Source organism: Malaclemys terrapin, chromosome 1 (assembly GCF_027887155.1).
Source record: "Malaclemys terrapin pileata isolate rMalTer1 chromosome 1, rMalTer1.hap1, whole genome shotgun sequence".
Taxonomy (NCBI): Eukaryota; Metazoa; Chordata; order Testudines; family Emydidae; genus Malaclemys; species Malaclemys terrapin.
This window is the reverse complement of record NC_071505.1, coordinates 332,250,475-332,269,252: the sequence shown is the minus strand read 5'-3', so window position 1 is coordinate 332,269,252 and position 18,778 is coordinate 332,250,475. Positions and strand designations below refer to the sequence as shown.

The 18,778-nt window shown below is 43.2% G+C and overlaps 1 protein-coding gene across 11 annotated transcripts in view; it reads right to left on the bottom strand.

The window, feature by feature from the left end:
- The window catches only part of DLG2 (discs large MAGUK scaffold protein 2), a 1,481,925-nt gene that overhangs the window by 517,964 nt on the left and 945,183 nt on the right, over window positions 1–18,778 (bottom strand). For all 11 annotated transcript variants that reach the window (XM_054015731.1, XM_054015732.1, XM_054015733.1 and 8 more), the window contains one exon: window positions 12,666–12,716. In XM_054015731.1, the coding sequence (XP_053871706.1) occupies window positions 12,666–12,716 (51 nt within the window). The remainder of the gene's footprint in view (window positions 1–12,665; window positions 12,717–18,778) is intronic.

The window sequence follows — 18,778 nt, the reverse complement described above, 5'->3', positions numbered from 1 at the left end:
ACTTCGACCCTCACTTTCCACACATAGCTCCCAGCTGACACCACATACACACAAGAAAGACTCCTGCCAAAATCCAGACTGGAAATAAAACTTTTATTTTAGCAGCTCATATGAGCTACACAAACCAGACAGGATTCTGTGCACTGTACAATGGAACACATTCCAATTTCTATTGCTCTTCAATACTCTATGGAATGCATTTGGAAACTTCCTGGCTTCCACCAGGGAAGTCAGTGCTGAAAACAGCATCATTAAATGAAGGTATCCTATTCCTGCACCTGTTGGACACAGGAGAAAAAAACACAGACCTCAGGTAGGCTCCTTACTACATCAGAAGCAGATGAGAATGAATTTGCAGTTGTCCTTTTTTATATATGGCCAATATTTTGTGAATCCTTTGACCCTAAAATTTACTTAAGTTCAAAAGGTTCAACCTCTAGTTGACTATGTGACCCTGGCAGACCAGGTGCCAGCTCATGCCAGAGCCACAGGCCAATTCGCTTGTGTATTACTATAGCTCAAAGTGATTGTTAAATGTATAAGAATGCATTTGGTGTTTAAACTTCATGAAAACTAGTGGGCTGTTACTTGCATTGTTTTCACTTATCTGTATCCCGTTATAATGCACTAGCAAACATTTACATTGTGTGTACCCCTGTAACTAAATAACCTATCCAATGAGAAAGAAGCTTGGTGGAATGCAAATGAAGAACTTTAATAGAAAAGTGCTAATTTCAAAGCAAGTGATCATTGTGTGTGATGATGGGAGGTCAAAGACTCCAAATGCATTCCTCACTCTGTCATCAAAGGAAAAGCCATTTGGGTAGTGACACTGTCAGTTTGTTTTCTGTGAGAAGAAGCGATAAATGTGAATTCAAGAAAGGATACTGCATCTCCAGACTATTTGAACTCTTACAGGGAAGTGTACCAAATGCAAAGCGGAGATCCCCAGAGACAACCTGGGCACACTGAAAAGTCTTTTGAGAACCTGGCAGTTTATTACATCATTGCCACCATTTGGCATTACAAACTGTGGCTCATCTGTGTATATATTTTAGCTGCTTTAACCTCTCAATAACTCTCATTTCCTTTTCTTAGCTAATAAACCTTTAGTTAGTTTACTCTAGAATTAGCTACTAGCCTTGTCTTTGGTGTAAGATCTAGAGTACCAATTGATCTGGAGCAAGTGAAAGGTCTCTTGGGACTGGGAGCAACCTGATGTGATGTGACTTTTAGTATAAGTTTCCCTTTACCACAAAGTCCAGTTTGTCTGGGTGGCAAGATAGACTGGAGTATCTAAGGGGATTGTCTGTGACTCTATGGTAAGACTGGTATAGTGTCCAGTAGTTCACATTTCTTACTGGCTTGGTGAAATCTAATTATAGAACACACCACCAGCTTGGAGTGTCTGCCCTGTTTTCTGACAGTCTGCCCTGAGGTAAGCACTCTCAGTTGTGAGCCACTCCAGATAGCATGACAAACTAGACACCTGAATTCTGGGGAGCTCTGGAAATCGAACCCCGTCCAGGTTCCTCCAGCAATAATGCCCCCATCCCCTCGGAGCCTGAAAATAAGAACCCAAACCGTTTTCTGCTGAAACATAAATGCTGACTTCTGGAAGTGCTACTGAAATACGTATTTTACAGTTTCTTATAATTAAGTGAGGCAGATTTTCAACCTCTCTGTTGAGGAAGTCAAGATGCAGATACCAAATAGAATACATCAGAATGGTCTGACAAAGGTCTCCTTCTAATGTTTTTTTTTTTTCATCAAAATATTTTCTTGATGGAAAATACAGTTTATGCAAAATCCAAATTTTCCACTGGAAAACTTTGAATTTCCCAACAGTTTTTGATTTTCCATCAAGAAAATCTAAACAAAATATTGAAGTGGGGCCAACCCAAATCAAAATGTTATTGTTCATTGAACTACATGAAAATGTTTCATTTCAGCGAGGCTCAACATTGAACTGCATCCACCTGAACTGCTGTAATGCCTCATGGGAGTTATAGTTCAGGTGCATCATGAACCCATTCTTCTCTACGGGCTGGGTTCCCTGGCTGGACCATATCTCCCAAAATGCATCACAGTCTTCCCTTTGGTTGAATCATTCTGGGACATCATGGGAGAGTAAGAGAACTTCCAGGCAGCACCATGGCACTCAAGGAGACACATTTCAATGTTGTATCAAGTAAAAAATGAAATATTTCAATACTTCCAATTTTATTTCCAAATTTTAAGCTCCACAAAAAAAATAGCTATTTTAACTTCTCATACTGACTTGGGATGAAAACAAAATGTCAAAATATTGGAAGATCCTATAGGATGGAAATACCAATTTTTTTAAACTAAATCTACTAGTAACTAAGTGAATTTTTTTTTTTTTTTTTTAGCAAACTCATAAAATGGACCAACTAAAACAGAAAAAAAAAATGAAGCAGTTCTCAGCCCAAACCCTGAACTGGCCATGAACTATTTTAAAGGTTTATCTAACAACTCCCTGTCTTTCTCCAACCCTCTTCAAGGTCCCTTTCTGATATTTGCTGCTATGCTAGCAAAATCCATCATCGTTTCCTCAGCAGGTCTGGCATTCATTGCCTTATCAGTTACCAGTCTGGGGGAAATCCTATTGTCCAGAAACCTGGGACAAATAGAAGTGCTATCTAGGCTAATAAAAGTGTCAGGTTTTCTGCCATGCAGCTGAGGGTGGGTTGAGTGATGTTAGGCACTATCTTACTGATTTGCCAGGGAGAAGGGGAGGGCAGTTGAAGAGCAAATAGCTAGGCTGCTAAAGGGATAGCAGTGAGGTAGAGGCTAAGCAGAACAATAGAAATGAGTTTCTCCTCAGAGAGCAGGGTGTGTAAAGAGGAGGACCTAAGCAGAGAAACTAGCAGAGCTGCTAGTTGGGGGGGGGGGGGGGGTTAATCCCAGCTTATATCAGCCACAGAAGTAATGCCTTGGAAGAAGAGAATGGGGCCAGGAGAAGTGCACTACTGTCTCATCGTAGTGTGTTGCCTATTAGTGGGCTGGACTGGGCTGATGGTGACTAGGGAAGGGAGAGATTGGATCTGGGTTAGGAAAGGATAAAATAGCAGAGATCCCTTTTTCCATGCTGCTGACTCTCATGATTATATCACTAGTTTCACAATATCTGGTGTTATTCTTAAAGTTTCAACTCCTGTAGTCACATGATTACATGAGAAACTTGACTTTCAAAGTTAGTTCCTAGCCTCGCTGGTTGCACAGAAACGCTGGAAAACATGAACCCTAAAGGCTCAAAAGCCAGAAACCAAGTTCAAAAAATCATGAGATTTGACAAAAAATCATGCATTTGGGGTTTGACTTGTGATTTTTGAATGCTCAATTCTGCCCTCTTTGCCCAATAACTAGGAGACTCCGACTTGAGTTGGGGAGAGAATTCCTCACAAGCACAGGGGAGAGCTCCAAGTTTATCACCCACATATAAACAGAAGAGATGGTGCTTCCAAGCATGAGTGCAATATCCTATTGGGAATTCCTGCAATTTGAACTTTCACAGTAGTGTACCTGGGCTGAGCTGGTCTTCGTCTCTGCATTAAGGCCACCCATCCCGCCCTTTATCTTTGGCTTATGTTTAGCCCCCTGCCTAGTAGGCATCTGATGCATTTTTCTGCCTGAAATAATGGAGGCCTAACTCCACTACACTAATGCGACTCATTTTTTACAGCATTTCCTTTTTACTGTGTATTTTTATTACTAAAGATAGAGGAAAGTAATGGCTTATTTTGAGGAATACTATCTAAGTGTGCTTTTGGGCACTGCAGTTTATTGCAATCTGCCTCAAGCACTATATTGCTGCTGGATCTGTATTTTATGTCCATAAATTAGTATCGAAAAATCAAATGATCTCTAAGGTGGCTGAAGCATTTAAACATGTAACTTTTTTGCACATTTGTTTGATCCCATATATCAGTTGAACTAGAAGACTCAAGGTGTCAGATTTAAGGTGTTAGCCAAAGAATGCTTGGTGCAGCTGAGGAAGGAGTATTGCACAAAGGTACAAAACAGAATGCATTTCCACAGTCGGAGCTCCTACACTTCCTGCCCTAGCCAGGGCTGGTGCAACCACTAGGCTAGGGTTACCATGTTTCCTCATTAAAAAAAGAGGACACTCCATGGGGCCCTGGCCCCACCCCCGGCCCCGCCCCTTCCCCACACCAACCCCGCCCCTTCCCCAAAGTCCCCGCCCCAACTCTGCCCCCTCCCCTGAGCGCCCCGCATTCCCCCTCCTCCCTCCCACCCGCGAAACAGCTGCCCAAGCACTACCGGCTTCATGGTTTGCCAGGCAGCCCCCAGACCTCCAGACCCTGCCCCCAGCCGGGCGCTTCCCCAGCGCAGCCGGAGCCCGGGAGGGGAAGCGCCCGGCCGGTGGCGCAGGGTCTGGAGGTCTGGGGGCTGCCCGGCAAACTGTGAAGCCGGTAGTGCTCAGGCAGCTCAGCTCTTCAGCTACACAGAGCTGAGGTGTCTGGGGGGAGCAGCAGCAGCCGCCGCAGACGAATCCGCCTGCAGCTCACAGCCTGCGGGAGCCGCAAGGTAAGCAGGGGACTGGGGCAGGGATGCCGGGAAAGCTATTTTCCCGGACATGTTCGGCTTTTTGGCAATTCCCCCTGGACGGGGATTTGAGGACCAAAAAGTCGGACATGTCCGGGAAAAGACGGACATATGGTAACCCTACCTAACTGCCTCCCAGGACTCCACCCCCTACCTAAGCCTCCCTGCTCCTTGTCCCCGGACTGCCCCCTCCTGACACCTTCCCCCCATCCTAACTGGCCCCCTAGGACCCTATCCCCTACCTGTCCCCTGACTGCCCCAACCCTTATCCACACCCCCACCCCCAGACAGACACCAGGGACTCCCACGCCCCATCCAACCACTCCCCACCCCCTGACAGCCCCCCCCCAGAACTCCCAACCCATCTAAACCCCTCTGCTCCCTGTCCCCTGACTGCCCCCTCCTGGGACCCCTGCTCCTAACTGCCCCCCAGAACCCTACCCCCTACCTGTACCCCGACTGCCCAAAACCTTACACCCCCAACCCCCAGACAGCCCCCCCGAACTCCCGACCCATCCGACCCATCCCCTGCTCCCTGTCTCTTGACTGCCCCCTCCAGAACCTCCCTGCCCCTTCTCCAACCACCTGACCCCTTACCACGCCGCTCAGAACAGCGTGTCGGGCTCCACGTGCAGCCCGACACGCTGCCGCGCTCCCCCACGGAGCGCATAGCCCAGTTCCCGCCCTCGCAGAGTGCTGCGGAGCTGCGCGCTGGGCGGAGGAGGAGCTCCAGACTGCTGGAGGCCCGTTGCGAACGGCCGGCCGGCTGCGAATGCAGGGAAGGGGAGGGAGGATGGGAGAGAGAGGAGGGAAGTGATCTCAGCTGCAGGGGAGAGGAGGGGGAAGCGGAGGAGGGGCTCTCTCTGGCTGCCAGAGCCCCATGCAAGTGGCACCATCCGGCCAGCTGCCCTGTCAGCCACGCGCGCGCTGCATGTGGGGGAAGTCTGGACATTTACAAATTCCCCCCGGATGCTATTTTTAACTGAGAAAAGCCAGACATGTCCGGGGGAATCCAGACGAATGGTAACCCTACACTAGGCGAACGAGGCAGTCGCCTAGGGCGGCCAGTGGTTGGGGGCGCCCAGGGCCATCCTCAGGCGTAGGCAGCTGCGTAGGGCACCTGAAAATTTGGGGCACCACTGGGTCTTAGTGTCCACCCACCTGGTTTTCCTATCCCTGTTCTGGCCCTTCCTGGGAAGGGGATCTAGTAGTTAAAAGAGAAAAAGTCTCCATCCTGCCAGACCTATTAGCACAACACTGAAACTGTTAAAGAGCCATTCAAGGGGTAATGAAGACATTTAACAGGCATTTGCCAACCCCCAGATATCTACTGTCAGTTTCTGAATGTACTGACAAAAACAGTTGTGCATGACTGTAATATTTACTCAGAATATGTCAGTCTACAGGACCTTAGTTTAAAATTTGCTTTAAAAATATTTCATTAGTAAGTTGGTGAAGATTATAAAATCACATCTCTAAAAAATCCTTGCATAGATTTTTAGATGCACAATCATCTTTAGCCTTAAATGCTTGGATCTTCAGACATACCGTTTTTTAAATAAATTCTTCAAAAGACCACTCTTATCTAAAATACACATTTTAATTACTATAGTAAAAAAACTTACTTCCAAAGTCTTCCTGTCCTTTCTGTCCATCCATTTCTCCCTTCACCCACTCTTCCCCTTCCACCCCGCCAATTGAAGGAAGCAACAGCCCTTTGCTTCGGATAGCTGGACAAAGAGTTTCCCTTTCTTTACTTCTGACTATCTGATGAACTAGTTTTAAGCAAAATCAGTACCTTAGTAAGATATAAAATCCTTTGTCATGCCTAAAATCTTTGGAAACACATTTTTTAAAGTTGGTGAAATTTCATAAACATGTGTATTGTTATAGCAATCACACACAGTACATTAGTGTTCCCTTTTTCTAAAAGCAATGAACATTGTTATGAACACACTAAACCTCTGTGACTAATTTAAAATAACGTCTGTTTCAGTGAGTTAAATATGTAATAACCTGCAATGATTACTTTATGAAGGCGTAAGAGTACATTTAAAATATAAAATCAGGTTAGAAATACTGATTGAGAAAACGTAAAACAGAGAAGAGCTGCATCATGTATTCCATAATATTTAATGTTGTATTCAGCAAGAATGCTGACTCACCCTTACTACAAAGTTTTTGCAACTAAATGTCTGACAAACTTCAGGGCATATCAAAAAACCTGTGACTGATATTTTTTATTCCCAAATTAGTGCTTTTAATTAGGTACCTTCTGCATGTCCATTCTGTGTGAGGGAGAGGGTACAGGGGTCTCTGCGGGGAACTGTGACTCTCCGCCGCCGTGAGGTGGGACAGGCATCTTGTTATTCTTTCTGCCTTGTCCCTCTGCTCCCGCTCCCGCCAGGCTGCAAGCTCAGGCTGCCATCGGGCATAGGGGCACCAGTTTAATAATACTGCATAGGACCTCATAAATCCTAAGGACGGCCCTGGGGGCACCAAAAAGCGGTGCCCTGGCTTGGCAGGAGAAGCCGCCTTCCGGAAGCACCGGAGAGCCAGAGTGTCGAGCCCCAGCCACGGAGGAGCCGGCACGGTGCAGGGGGGCAGGAGCCCAGCAAAGGCGGCGGCGCCGCTAGCGGGGAGCAGCCGCGCCCCCTGCCCCTCCTGCCCAGGCTACATCGCGGCTGCAGCAGATGCATGAGGGCAGAGGCCACCGTGCGCCCCCGAGCTCTCCCCTCGCCACACTTGGGCTCTGTGGCTCCTGGGCATGTGAGCTGCCGCTGGGGCGCAAGGCCCTGAGCCTGCTCCGGAAAGGGCAGTGGCGGCAGCGGCTCACACTCCCGGGAGCCCGAGCGTGGCGAGGGGGAAGCTGGGGGGGCACACAGGGGCCTCTGCCCGCATGCATCTGCTGCAGGAGCCCCCAGAAGGCAGCTCCTCCCTGCCGACCTGCTGCAGCGGCCCAAGCCCGGCAAAGCCAGTGAGTGGACTCGGGGCGGGGGCCGCTGGCGTGGGGAGGGCTCCTGGGGGTGGGGGGGGTTGTGCACCCTCCAGGGAAGTTCAGGGGATGGGGAGGGGGGAACCTGGTCTGGGGAGCAGCCCCTGGGCACGGCTGGCCCCTGGGGTCTATCAAGGCTCGTTGGGATTTGTCCCTCAATGAACCAATGTTGGGAGGGGGGGCGCGAAAGGTGGAAGTTTCGCCTAGGGCACAAAATATCCTTGCATCAGCCCTGGCCCCAGCCCAGGTCTCTAAAGGAGGGGAATCTGCCAGAGTCTGATGCCTAGATATACTAGATTCCCCAGCAGTGCGTGGGAGGACACTGCTGTACCCAACTCTTACACTACTGTTGTGACTGCACCCCACTCTTCAGCTCGGTGGTTTCCACAGCATAACTATTCTCGTAATATTAATCACAAATCTTATAATATTTGGTATTTTTCTTTAAAAGCCCCAGCTCTTGGAATCCTGTGATTATGTGAGAATCTCAGCTTTCATTTACAAAATAACAACCAAATAAAGAAGAAGTAAATTTGTGACACTCATGGTTAAAGAGAAAAGTTTGATAATATGATCCAAATGCAATTTAAAACATAAAAGCCAGAAGGCAAATAAAAAGGAGAACCAATATCATAATTTGGGGGAGGGGGATTCATAGATGCCAAGGCCAGAAGGGACTATTGTGATTATCTAGTCTCGCTCCTTGTGTAACACAGGCCATAGAACTTCCAACATATAATTCCTAGAGCACCACTTTCAGAGAAACATCCTATCTTGATTTTAAAATGGTCAGTAATTGAGAATTCACCATGACGCTTGGTAAAGTTATTCCAATGATTAATTACTCTACTATTAAATAGTTATGCCCGACTTATGATTTTTTCAACGCTTTGAGAGAGAGTATTGCCAACGCCATGTCCCTATAGACTTTCCTCACAATCAATATTGCAACCAACTGGTCAACCACAGAAGAGTGCAACTTTGGCACTGCCGGGTTTATGGAATCTGGGCAACGCTTTGCAATGCAATCCGTGCCCAATCTCTGTTCCTTTAATTGTTACAATTAACAAAGCGGGGAAAAGCACAGCTGCCCCAAGGGACAGCAATCTATTTGATTTTTTGTCTGGTAATCCTAAATTATTTGATAGCTACAATTTAGGGATGCATGAGCAAGCTGGCAATTGTAAGTTTTACGAATGTATCATAAGTGAAATAAATAACGGATGACATTTAAATTACAGTAGCTCAGAATCTGCACTGAGAGGGGAAGCTTATTATGTACTGTTTTTGTATAGTTTTTGTATTTCCAAACCACTGGCCTAACATATTTTTGCAGCTTTGCCATTAAATGGAGAAGATTTTCCAATCTAATTTCTAGGGCAATTTGTAGAAGAAAATGGATAATTAATATGAAGTATTTCTCACCTCTTCTGAAAACACTGTCACTGTAACATAAGTAGATAACAGCCATTTAAAGGCAATGACTTGTATTTTCTCTCTCTCACAGAAACAGATGGGGAGCCTTTATCCTTCCCATTTCTGAGAAATAGCACTGATACGTGTGACTGAACATTTCAAGTAGTAAGAACAAGTAGCCACAGATTCAGCTGCTGCCAGAAAGTTTTCCAAGTGTCCTCCACGAAACTATAACTGTGTGTGCAAATGCTTACAATAGGAATAATTATCTACATTAGCTTTGGCAAAAAACACACTGGTTTTTGTACTATGTAAGCTGATAACTTTACACATCTATTAAAAATGAAGTGGTACTCAAAATACTACCCAGGAGGCATTTGTTCTGTTCAGTGACCTTTGAAAACTCTCATCTAATAAATAGCTAGAGATGCCCAAATAGTTTGAGAAACCATAGATAAAAAGGGCCTATAACTATGACACATTATATTGTGATGATACACAGAGAGTGGCTCTTTCTGTGCTTTGCTTTAAAGTGCATAGGAAAACTTATCAATACAAATTTAACCTTGTGTCCCTTCAAAGTGTAACGGTTATGATATTCATGTTCCTAGACAATGAAAAGTACAATATGCAGAAGAAGTTGTGCAATGAGTCATTTACTCTCAGGGCTTGTCTATACAGGGAGTTTAACCCTCAGCTTTTTATGTGCACCAGGGAATGAGTGGTACCAGTAATAGTATATGCATGAGATGACGGGTCCTCTGCCAATGAGCATCACTGTGTATATGCAGCAGCGGTTTGCTGCAAACTGAGTGCATGGCATTCTCGGATAACATTCAATGGTCCTTTGCTACACTGCTGAGTGGTGTGCGTTTTGGGATTTTTCTTGGTGTGTATTGTGATATGGACAGCAGAAGCCAGCTAGTTAAAATTAAAATTTCCATGATTCATCTGCATCCACCCCATACTTTCTTTCTTGGAGGGCTTCTTCCATTTTTGAATTGTTGTCAACCAGCATGGACCCGATCATTCTTCGTGCCATTATGCTGGCACGCAGCCTCAGACACAGAGAGGCTGACTGAGCTTTATTTCAGCACTCAAAGCCAGATGAATTTGTCTTTCAACTGTGCCAGCCGCACCACCAAGCAGATCACAAGGCAGGTCAGCAGCAGGAGCATTTCCAGCAGCAGGAGGGTCTTCAGCAGCTGTGGAACTGGGACACAGATGAGGAAGAAGAGGAAAACATCAAGCAAGTGATAGGGGAGGCCCAGTTCCTGGAGCAGCTTCAAAGCTTGTAGCATAGTTTCTGGGCTTGGGAAACCAGTGTGGATTGGTGGGAAAAGGTTGTTCTGCAGACCTGGGATGACCAGCAGTCATGAGAGAATTTCAGGATGGGATAGTATCAGAGGGGTAGCCGTGTTAGTCTGAATCTTTAAAAAGCAACAGAGGGTCCTGTGGCACCTTTGAGACTAACAGAAGTATTGGGAGCATAAGCTTTCGTGGGTAAGAACCTCACTTCTTCAGATGCAAGGATGGGATAGGCAGTCTTTCTGAAGATATGTGCTGAACTAATCCCAGAGCTACAATGGCCGTGTACCAACATGCAGTGCCACATACTCATGGACAAGCAGGTCCCCACTGCCATCTGGAAGCTGGCTATCCCTGAATGCTACTGGTCTGTAGTGAACCAATTTGGTGTGGTGAGCTCGACTGTTGGGGCCATTGTCATTTAGATGTGCAGATGTGTTCAGATGGAAAAGATACTGTTGCACCGAGTTATACAGTTCAGTCATGCTCTGGTGGTTATTGATGGCTTTGCACACATTGATGGGCCTCTCAAACTGTATTGGGGCAACTGATGGGATCTGCGTGCCTATTTTTTCCCTCTTCCCCCCCCAGATTAGAGCTCAGAATTCATAAACAGAGAGCGGTATTTCTCCATGGTGCTCCAAGAGCTTGTCGAACATCAGGGCAGTTTTACCGACAAATGTTGGGTGGTTTGGAAGGATCCACGATGCTAGGTTCTTTCAGAACTCAACTCTTTTTAATGTCACGGAGAAAGGACTGTTTTCTTCCAGGAACAATATGGACATTAATGGTGTGGAGATTGCTCCAGTTATCCTGAGACCCCGAGCTTACCCTCTGCTGCTGAGTAGTGTGCAGCTTCCGTTGTTATGAAGCCATTCAAAAGCTACTTGGACCGAAGGCAGGAACTTTTAACTGTCACCTCAGGAGTTGCAGAATGGTAGTGCTATGTGCATTTGGAAGGGAGATGGCACTGTTTGTGGAATAGGTTGTAAGCAGCAGAAGAAAGTGTCCCAAAGATTATAGAAGCACGTTGTATTTTGCACAATATTTGTCAGAGCAAGGGAGAACCCTTAGCAATGGGTGAGAGGCTTAGGTACAGAGACTTGCTCAGAGGTTTGAGCAGTCAGTAAGGCATCCAATACAAAATGCAAACAGCCAGGGCAATATCATTGGGGATACCTATTGCTCTTATTTTGAGTCTCATGCCTGAAATTGTGCCACTGTATATCCAGCTATTTATTTGTGTTTATATGGAGGTGGTGGTTTGGAAATGTTTTGTACAAATCAGTGTTGTTTATGGGCAGTGGAAGTGCAATGTTGAGGCAATTGCTATTTTATCTTATGTCTTTGCCTACACATGCTTGTAAAACTTTATAGATAAGAGCAAAGTTCATTATTTTCTGTGTAAAATGAACTAACTAAATGATTTAGTCCCGTTGACTTAGTCCCCATGTAGACAAGCCCTTACTAGCTATTTAAGAATAGTTAGTTACCTTACAGGCTTTTTCTCATCTGATGTTATTGTCACATTTTGATCAATCAGGCCCTGCTTTCCATTATTTTATATAGAAAGTAGCCTGTTTATACTAGTTTAAAGATAATTAAAAGAGGTCTGTAGTCTACTTCTGCAGTCTTAAAAAAATAGTTATGTAACCAGCAACCAAACACATGTCACTGAGGCTAGGAAGACCTGATGCAAAGTGACTCCTAAATCTACACTTTTTCCAATGCTATGTTTAAATTGCACAGCTAACAATACAAGGTTTCAGTTCTAATACCACACACAGTTAATACTGATAAGAAATAAGTCTGTACAAATATTGTCCATGCCTTTGTACATACACATTTATACATACAGGACCCTGCTTTTACACAGTTACTACAAAATTACAATTTGAAAGGCTGTTAATTATCTCGCTATAAAGTGCTTATCTGTGCTAAATTTCTTCTTTCCTCATGAACACACAAGAAAGCCCAGGAGGCTAAAAGTGAGGAAAGCTTTCCATACTTCCAGCTTGCAAAGTACAAAGAAAAATAATCTCTGCACCCAGAAGTTCCATCACCTGATGGTCTTTTCCAAGTACTCAGACCTCAACACCATGTAATAGTTATGAATAGGAAAAGCATTCAGGACCCCGACATGCAAACACGTGAAAGGCTGACGCTGCTGAATTTCTCATATTTACAAACTATTGGACAAATCCTGAAGTCCTCACTTAAAATGGAAAATGTTATCTAACTAAGGAATTTAGAATTTGACCTTTAATGATATTATTTCATCATAATTGCATTATTTGTGCTACAGAAAATCAAATTTTCACTGGTTTCTTTAATACAAAAAACAATTCATACTTACCCTCTCCAATGTAATTTCTTCAAATTCATATTCGATTTCTGTTCCATTGACCTAAGAAAGCATGTAACAGAAAATCCATTAGCAGTGCATTGAAGGTAATTAGGCAATAAACCCCATATTTTACTCTTGAATGTATACACTTATATCCCATTACTTTGCGGGAATACAGCTTTTCAAAATAAAAGGTCTGGTCCTGCAAGTCTTCCACACTCAAACACTTGATTTGCCTCCCATTAAAATCACTGGGAAAACTCCCATTGACTTGAATCGTGCAGGATTAAGGCCTGAAAGCCCTGTTGAAATCAATGGTAGTTCTGTACATGGCAGACCTGAAAGACAGGTTGCTGAGATACATCATTTGAGTTTACTTATTAAGAGTCTACTTTGTGGACTTGACACAAATATTTAAATAATTTCCAAGATGTACAATTCCATGGGAAAGCATCTCTAGAAGTTCTTGCCACAAATGGCAGAAGGGCTATTAATTATTCACTGCCTTACAAGCTCAAATACACTATGCAACAATACTAACTGCCAGATGAGAAATTCATTGTTCTTACTGGAAAAATAATTCACTGATAAACACACTGAAATACAGCATCTTGTTTACAACACTAACCTAGGGCAAAAACATGGCAGAAGATCTTTACAATGGACATACGAATTACAAAAAAACATTAACATGCCAATTAATTTCCTCAATTTAATTTGAATCTGAAAACAAATTAAATCATACAAAATGCAAAAGTACTAAGAATGGGATGTGCCAGGCAAGAAATTATTCAATAAAATGCATGTTACTAGTTGAAGTAGTAGACTAGGACATGGATTTTCTCTGCAGCCTTGTGCAAGCCCACTTAATCTCTCTTCCTCATCTGTTAAATGGAGATAATACCCTGAAGAGGCGTCCTCTGGTAGTGCAGATTAATCAAGGTTAGTTAAGTGTCTTGTAAATATAAAGTGTAAAGAAGTATAATAAATAATCTCTTAAAAGAACTGTTACTAAAATTGCTTACTTTCTCATTTTTAGCATATAATTATAAAATAAATCGATTGGAATATAAATATTTGACTTACATTTCAGAGTATAGTATACGGAAGTCATTGTCTGTATGAAATTTTAGTTTGTACTGACTTCAGTCATTTTTATGTAGCCCGTTATAAAACTAGGCAAATATCTAGATGAGTTGATGTCCCCCCGGAAGACTTCTGCGTAACCCTCTTTGAGAATCACAGTTCTAATGTATGTTGGTATTTCTAATGTGAACATTGCTATCAGGTTTAAAAGGTCTGCCAAACAAAACCTTATGCATTACTATAAAATATTTCACTTGGTTTAATTTACTTTCATTAAAAGAATGCATATTGGCCTCAGAATTGTACAATAATCTCAGCTATTGTACATATTTTTTAATGATGTAGATATGTTTTCACCTGTGATCCAAGCTTTGGTAAATCCTGAATGCAATCATATAGATTTACAACCCCAGAACCCTTCCCTACCCAACCCCCAAAAACGTGACACTAACCAAACAAAAAATCCAAATCAAAACAAAAAGGTCCAAAACACAAGTCAAACAAAATATAGCACTGAAGAATAAAATGCTTCAGTCATACAGTGTGTTGCTTTTTCTTATACTGTTACCTATAATACTTATTACCTGACCTGATTTACTAATCACATTAGAAGGTGGAGAAGTATTAGCAGAAACATTCCTATAAGAAATTTTGTTTTCTGTGTTTACGGCGCTTCACTGTGTACCTGGACCAATCGCCCTGCCAGGCTGCACCTGATGAGAGGGGCCAATGCCAAGCTCCTAAAATGGAGTCTGTCCTTCCAGGATTATGAGATGGACGTGGTCCATGTTAAAAGGGACTGCAAATGTTATAGCTGATGCTTTGTCCCTGAGAGGGGGGCCTGAACTTCCCCAGGTCACTGGCTAAAGTGACCCTGCTCAGTTCGGTCTCAAAGGGGGAAGAGATGTGAAGTGGGGATTTTCCCTTGTTATGTTGTATGTGAGTCTTACTGTTCTGCATGAATGCTGTGTGTGCCTCGGTTTCCCTGTGTATTGCACCAATGTCTAGGTGGTGGGAATAAGCGTGTGTGACTTTTGTGGGGGTTAATCCAGCTGCCTGCATGGATGCTATGGTCGCCCCTTCGTAACCTCAGACCCAGGAGGGGGATGTGACCAGGTGACTCTTGGCCCAGGAAGCGAGACAAAGTCCGGAGGGGGAGCAACGGGCAGGGCAGGGCAGGGGCCAGGCAGCTGGAAGCAGGTCGGTCTTGGCTGGCTTGGGGCTCAGGGGAAGACCAGAGCCCTGGCTCTGGGCTCCCCTCCCCCCAAGATGGACTTGGCTGAAAGTCACTGCTTTCTGTGCTAACAACATAAGAACGGCCATATTGGGTCAGACCAAAGGTCCATCAAGCCCAGTATCCTGCCCTTTGACAGTGGCTAATGGCAGGTGCCCCAAAAGGAATGAAATCCATGCCCTGTCACCCAATCCCAGTTTCCGGCAAACTGAGGCTAGGGACACCATTCCTGACCATCCTGGCTAATAGTCATTGATGGACCTATCTTCAAGTTCTGCCCTAAGCTGTGTTCCTGTCAACTAATAAACCTTCTGTTTTACTGGCTGGTAAAACATAAAGATGTTGCTTCACTATTATATAGGAAGCATACTGATATTGGAGAATTAATAGCTATTCCTAGGTTTTTGTCCTTTTTGACAAACAGAAATAAAATCAAAGCCATCTGCATGGCTCCGTTTTGATGAATATTTCTTTTATCTTAAATTATTTAGGCAGGCGGGGAAGTCTGATCTATGTCTTCAATTTATCAGTCTTGCTCCGTAAGGCTTTTCTTTGCTTCACTGCTTACAATCACTTGTCCTTTGCATTAAAATCTTATTAATGCAGCAAAACGAAGTGGAGGGGGTGGGGAAGAAGGTCTTTAAAAGTAAACAATCCTTTGTACAAAAATGAATGAAAAAAGCACAGACTGAATATCCAACCAGTATTTGCACACAAACAGGATCCTTATTATGACAGCCTAAGGGGATTTAATTTTATCATCCACAATCTTAGCAGAAAAAAATAAAATGTCTTCAGTTCATATCTCCTTAAAGCATGATTCTCATAGCTGACATCAAGTTTCATAACAGTGAGGGTCAAGTATATGGCTAATCTCGGTCTAAACTTTTTTGTTGTTTTATATATATATATATATATATATATATATATAATTACACACACACACACCCTCCAATTAATGTCTTTGCATCCTCCAATTAATGTCTTCCCTTTTCCTCCTGACTGTAGATAGAACCCCTATGCAGGAAGCCCCATCTCCTGTGACAATGTCTAACTAGGTCAGCAGCAGCTGCCCGAAGAGGTTGACACAGATAGTCTCCTACAGTACCATCTGTCTGTATCCATCTGCTGTCTCCTGTCTTACACTTGGATTGTAAGCGCTTTGGAGCAGGGACCAACTATTTGTTCTGTGTTTGTACAGCACCTAATAAAGTGGGGTCCTTGTCTATGACTAGGGCTGCTAAGTGCTGCTTATGATTTACCTTTGTCCTTCTATTAATATTGACATAAATCAAAGCTTCTTGTTACGTTTAGTCTTATTTTCCAGAGGGCAATGTTTTGGCTAAAGCATGAGTACATCTGCAGACTTTTGCTAAAAATTAATGTTCAGTTTTATGAGAGCTGAAAAACAATCAAATTGACTATCTGGAGTGAGGAGTACTTTTATCTACTTTTATTAGCAATTAGCTATTACCAATCAGAAAACTAGTTCCCTACACCAACTAGGTCCACATTTTAGTCTATACTAATTCTGTTTCTTTTGGCTGCACTGCCTTAGTAGTTGTCTTTGCACCCCATCCTTTATACCCTACAAGACTGCCAAATTCATGTTAGAGAAGTGATCATAGGGCATGTTTGCTCTTTAAGAATTTGTCGTTTTGCTGCATAATCTTTTTTAATTTCACAGTTCTAGCTGGCAGTATCATAGACATTTTTACACACTTTTGGGAATGAAAATTAAAAAGTCCTTCATGATTTCTGCAATCAAATCAATGAGGTAAAAAATATTCCTTCAGTTATCCTTTATCTTTGGCTGCAGTTCTTCATTAATCTTCAGAATTACTTTACAGTTGGCAAGAAATTTGCTAATCTCTTTTCATCACTTTTTTTTTTTGTTAAGTGAAGTGTCTTTGCCTCTATCCACAAACATATAGAAATAGTCTACTAAATTATTTGGTAATTTTATCAAGGACAACAATCGGCTTTCAAATATGATTCTGCTTTTTCCAAGTACCATAGAGAGCTTGCCAGAAAGTTGTCAGATCAATCCTCATTTTCAGAGGGACTGAGTGCATTTTTTATGTTCTTCCTATCCAAGATTCCAGGTATTTCTTTTTAATCTCAGCTTGTAACATTCCACCTCCCCTTTTTTTTGTTTTTTCCCCCCTATTTCCTTTAGGAAACAGAGAGGCAATTTGTTAAACCCCCTCGAAGGGAAGAATAAATTACATATGTTAAAGCTTTTCTTGCCTGTAAAACCACAAGACAAGCTGTTGTATTAAAATATAAGTATGGAGGCGAATAAAAACAAACAAAGAAATACTCACTTTATGGTTCTTAAAAATATATATACAGTACATGGCACCAAGTGTAGGGCTCTCACTGGCTTCAGCCACACAAATGCCTCTACCTGATAACTGCAATCCTCAACTCCACTGCCTCTGCCAAGCTAAAGAAAACTGATAATTGTGCAGAGGGCTACAATACACACAGCAACAAGCTTGTTCATCACATACCAGTTATGGAAGAGATCATCTTTGACCTCATTGCAAAGTCACAGAAGTTTCAACTGTTAGTCAACAATCTAATGATTTGCTGCTGCAGGGTCATAACAATAAACTGTATGCTGCTCAGATGACTTCCTCCTTGCTATGTCACATGGGAGAAAGTTAAGGCCTTTTATTCATTGATCATTCTTTCTTCCTCACATGCTTCTTCTCTCTGTTTCTGTCACCCTATGCCGCCCACCTCTTCTCTCTAGAAACCTCATCCATTCACAAAATGATTGGTACAACCCCATATAGTTGATTCTCAAATCCCTCTCTTTCCCCAACCACTCTCCCTTTACCCATTCGCACATCTCCAAATGTCTCCAACATCTCCTCCTGGATGCTCTGCTGCAATCTTAAACTCATTTTTACCAAAATGAAATCTATTTTTCTTCCTAGTCCTCATGCAGCACCTTTTCTTTGCACCCTCCACAACTCCTCATTGCTCAGTTTCACAACTTCTGTATCTTCTTTGACTTTTCATTCCTTTTCACATCATGTCAGGACTTATGTCCTGTTGCTTTATCCTCTTCAATATCCCCCAAATCCTCCACCAGATCACTAGCTTTGATCAATTCCTGCTCTGATTACAAGATTCTTCACCTTTCTGAGCTGCCTGCATGTCACTTCTTCCTCTCTATCCAATACCGCTAATAACACCATCTTCTCTCATAGCGCCCCTTAAGTCGTTGCAACTACATCACCTCCCCACCTTGCATCCCTTCACTAACTTAATTTCACCAAAAACTTAACCCAATCTTTGAATATCTTTATTCTCATTTCATCTTAGTCTTTCCATTGCCCACCCTCCTCACAATCCCCTCTCCTTTGACTACTTTCATTCTCACTTTTGCTCCTTCTTTTATGCTGTCTCCTCTGACTGGACAAGTCTCTTACTTCCTGCATGAAGACTGCACTATAATTCAGATTACTCCCACACAACTCCTTCCAGGTACCCTTCTACCTTAACCTGCTCACCAGTAATCTCTCCACTTCATCAGCTATTACACTGTTTTTTGTCTTGTCTTCACTGTCTATATTGTATGGATTGTAAGCCACTCTGGAGGATGTGTATTCCTTCATGGTTGTAAAGCACAATTAAATATACATAATGATGAAGAAGAATTTAACTCTCAGCCTCACCATGACTACATCCATAAGAGCTTCCTCTACAACCCATAAGCATGTAGTCCAGGGGTTCTCAAACTGAGGGTTGGGACCCCTCAGGGGGTCACGAGATTATTACATGGGGG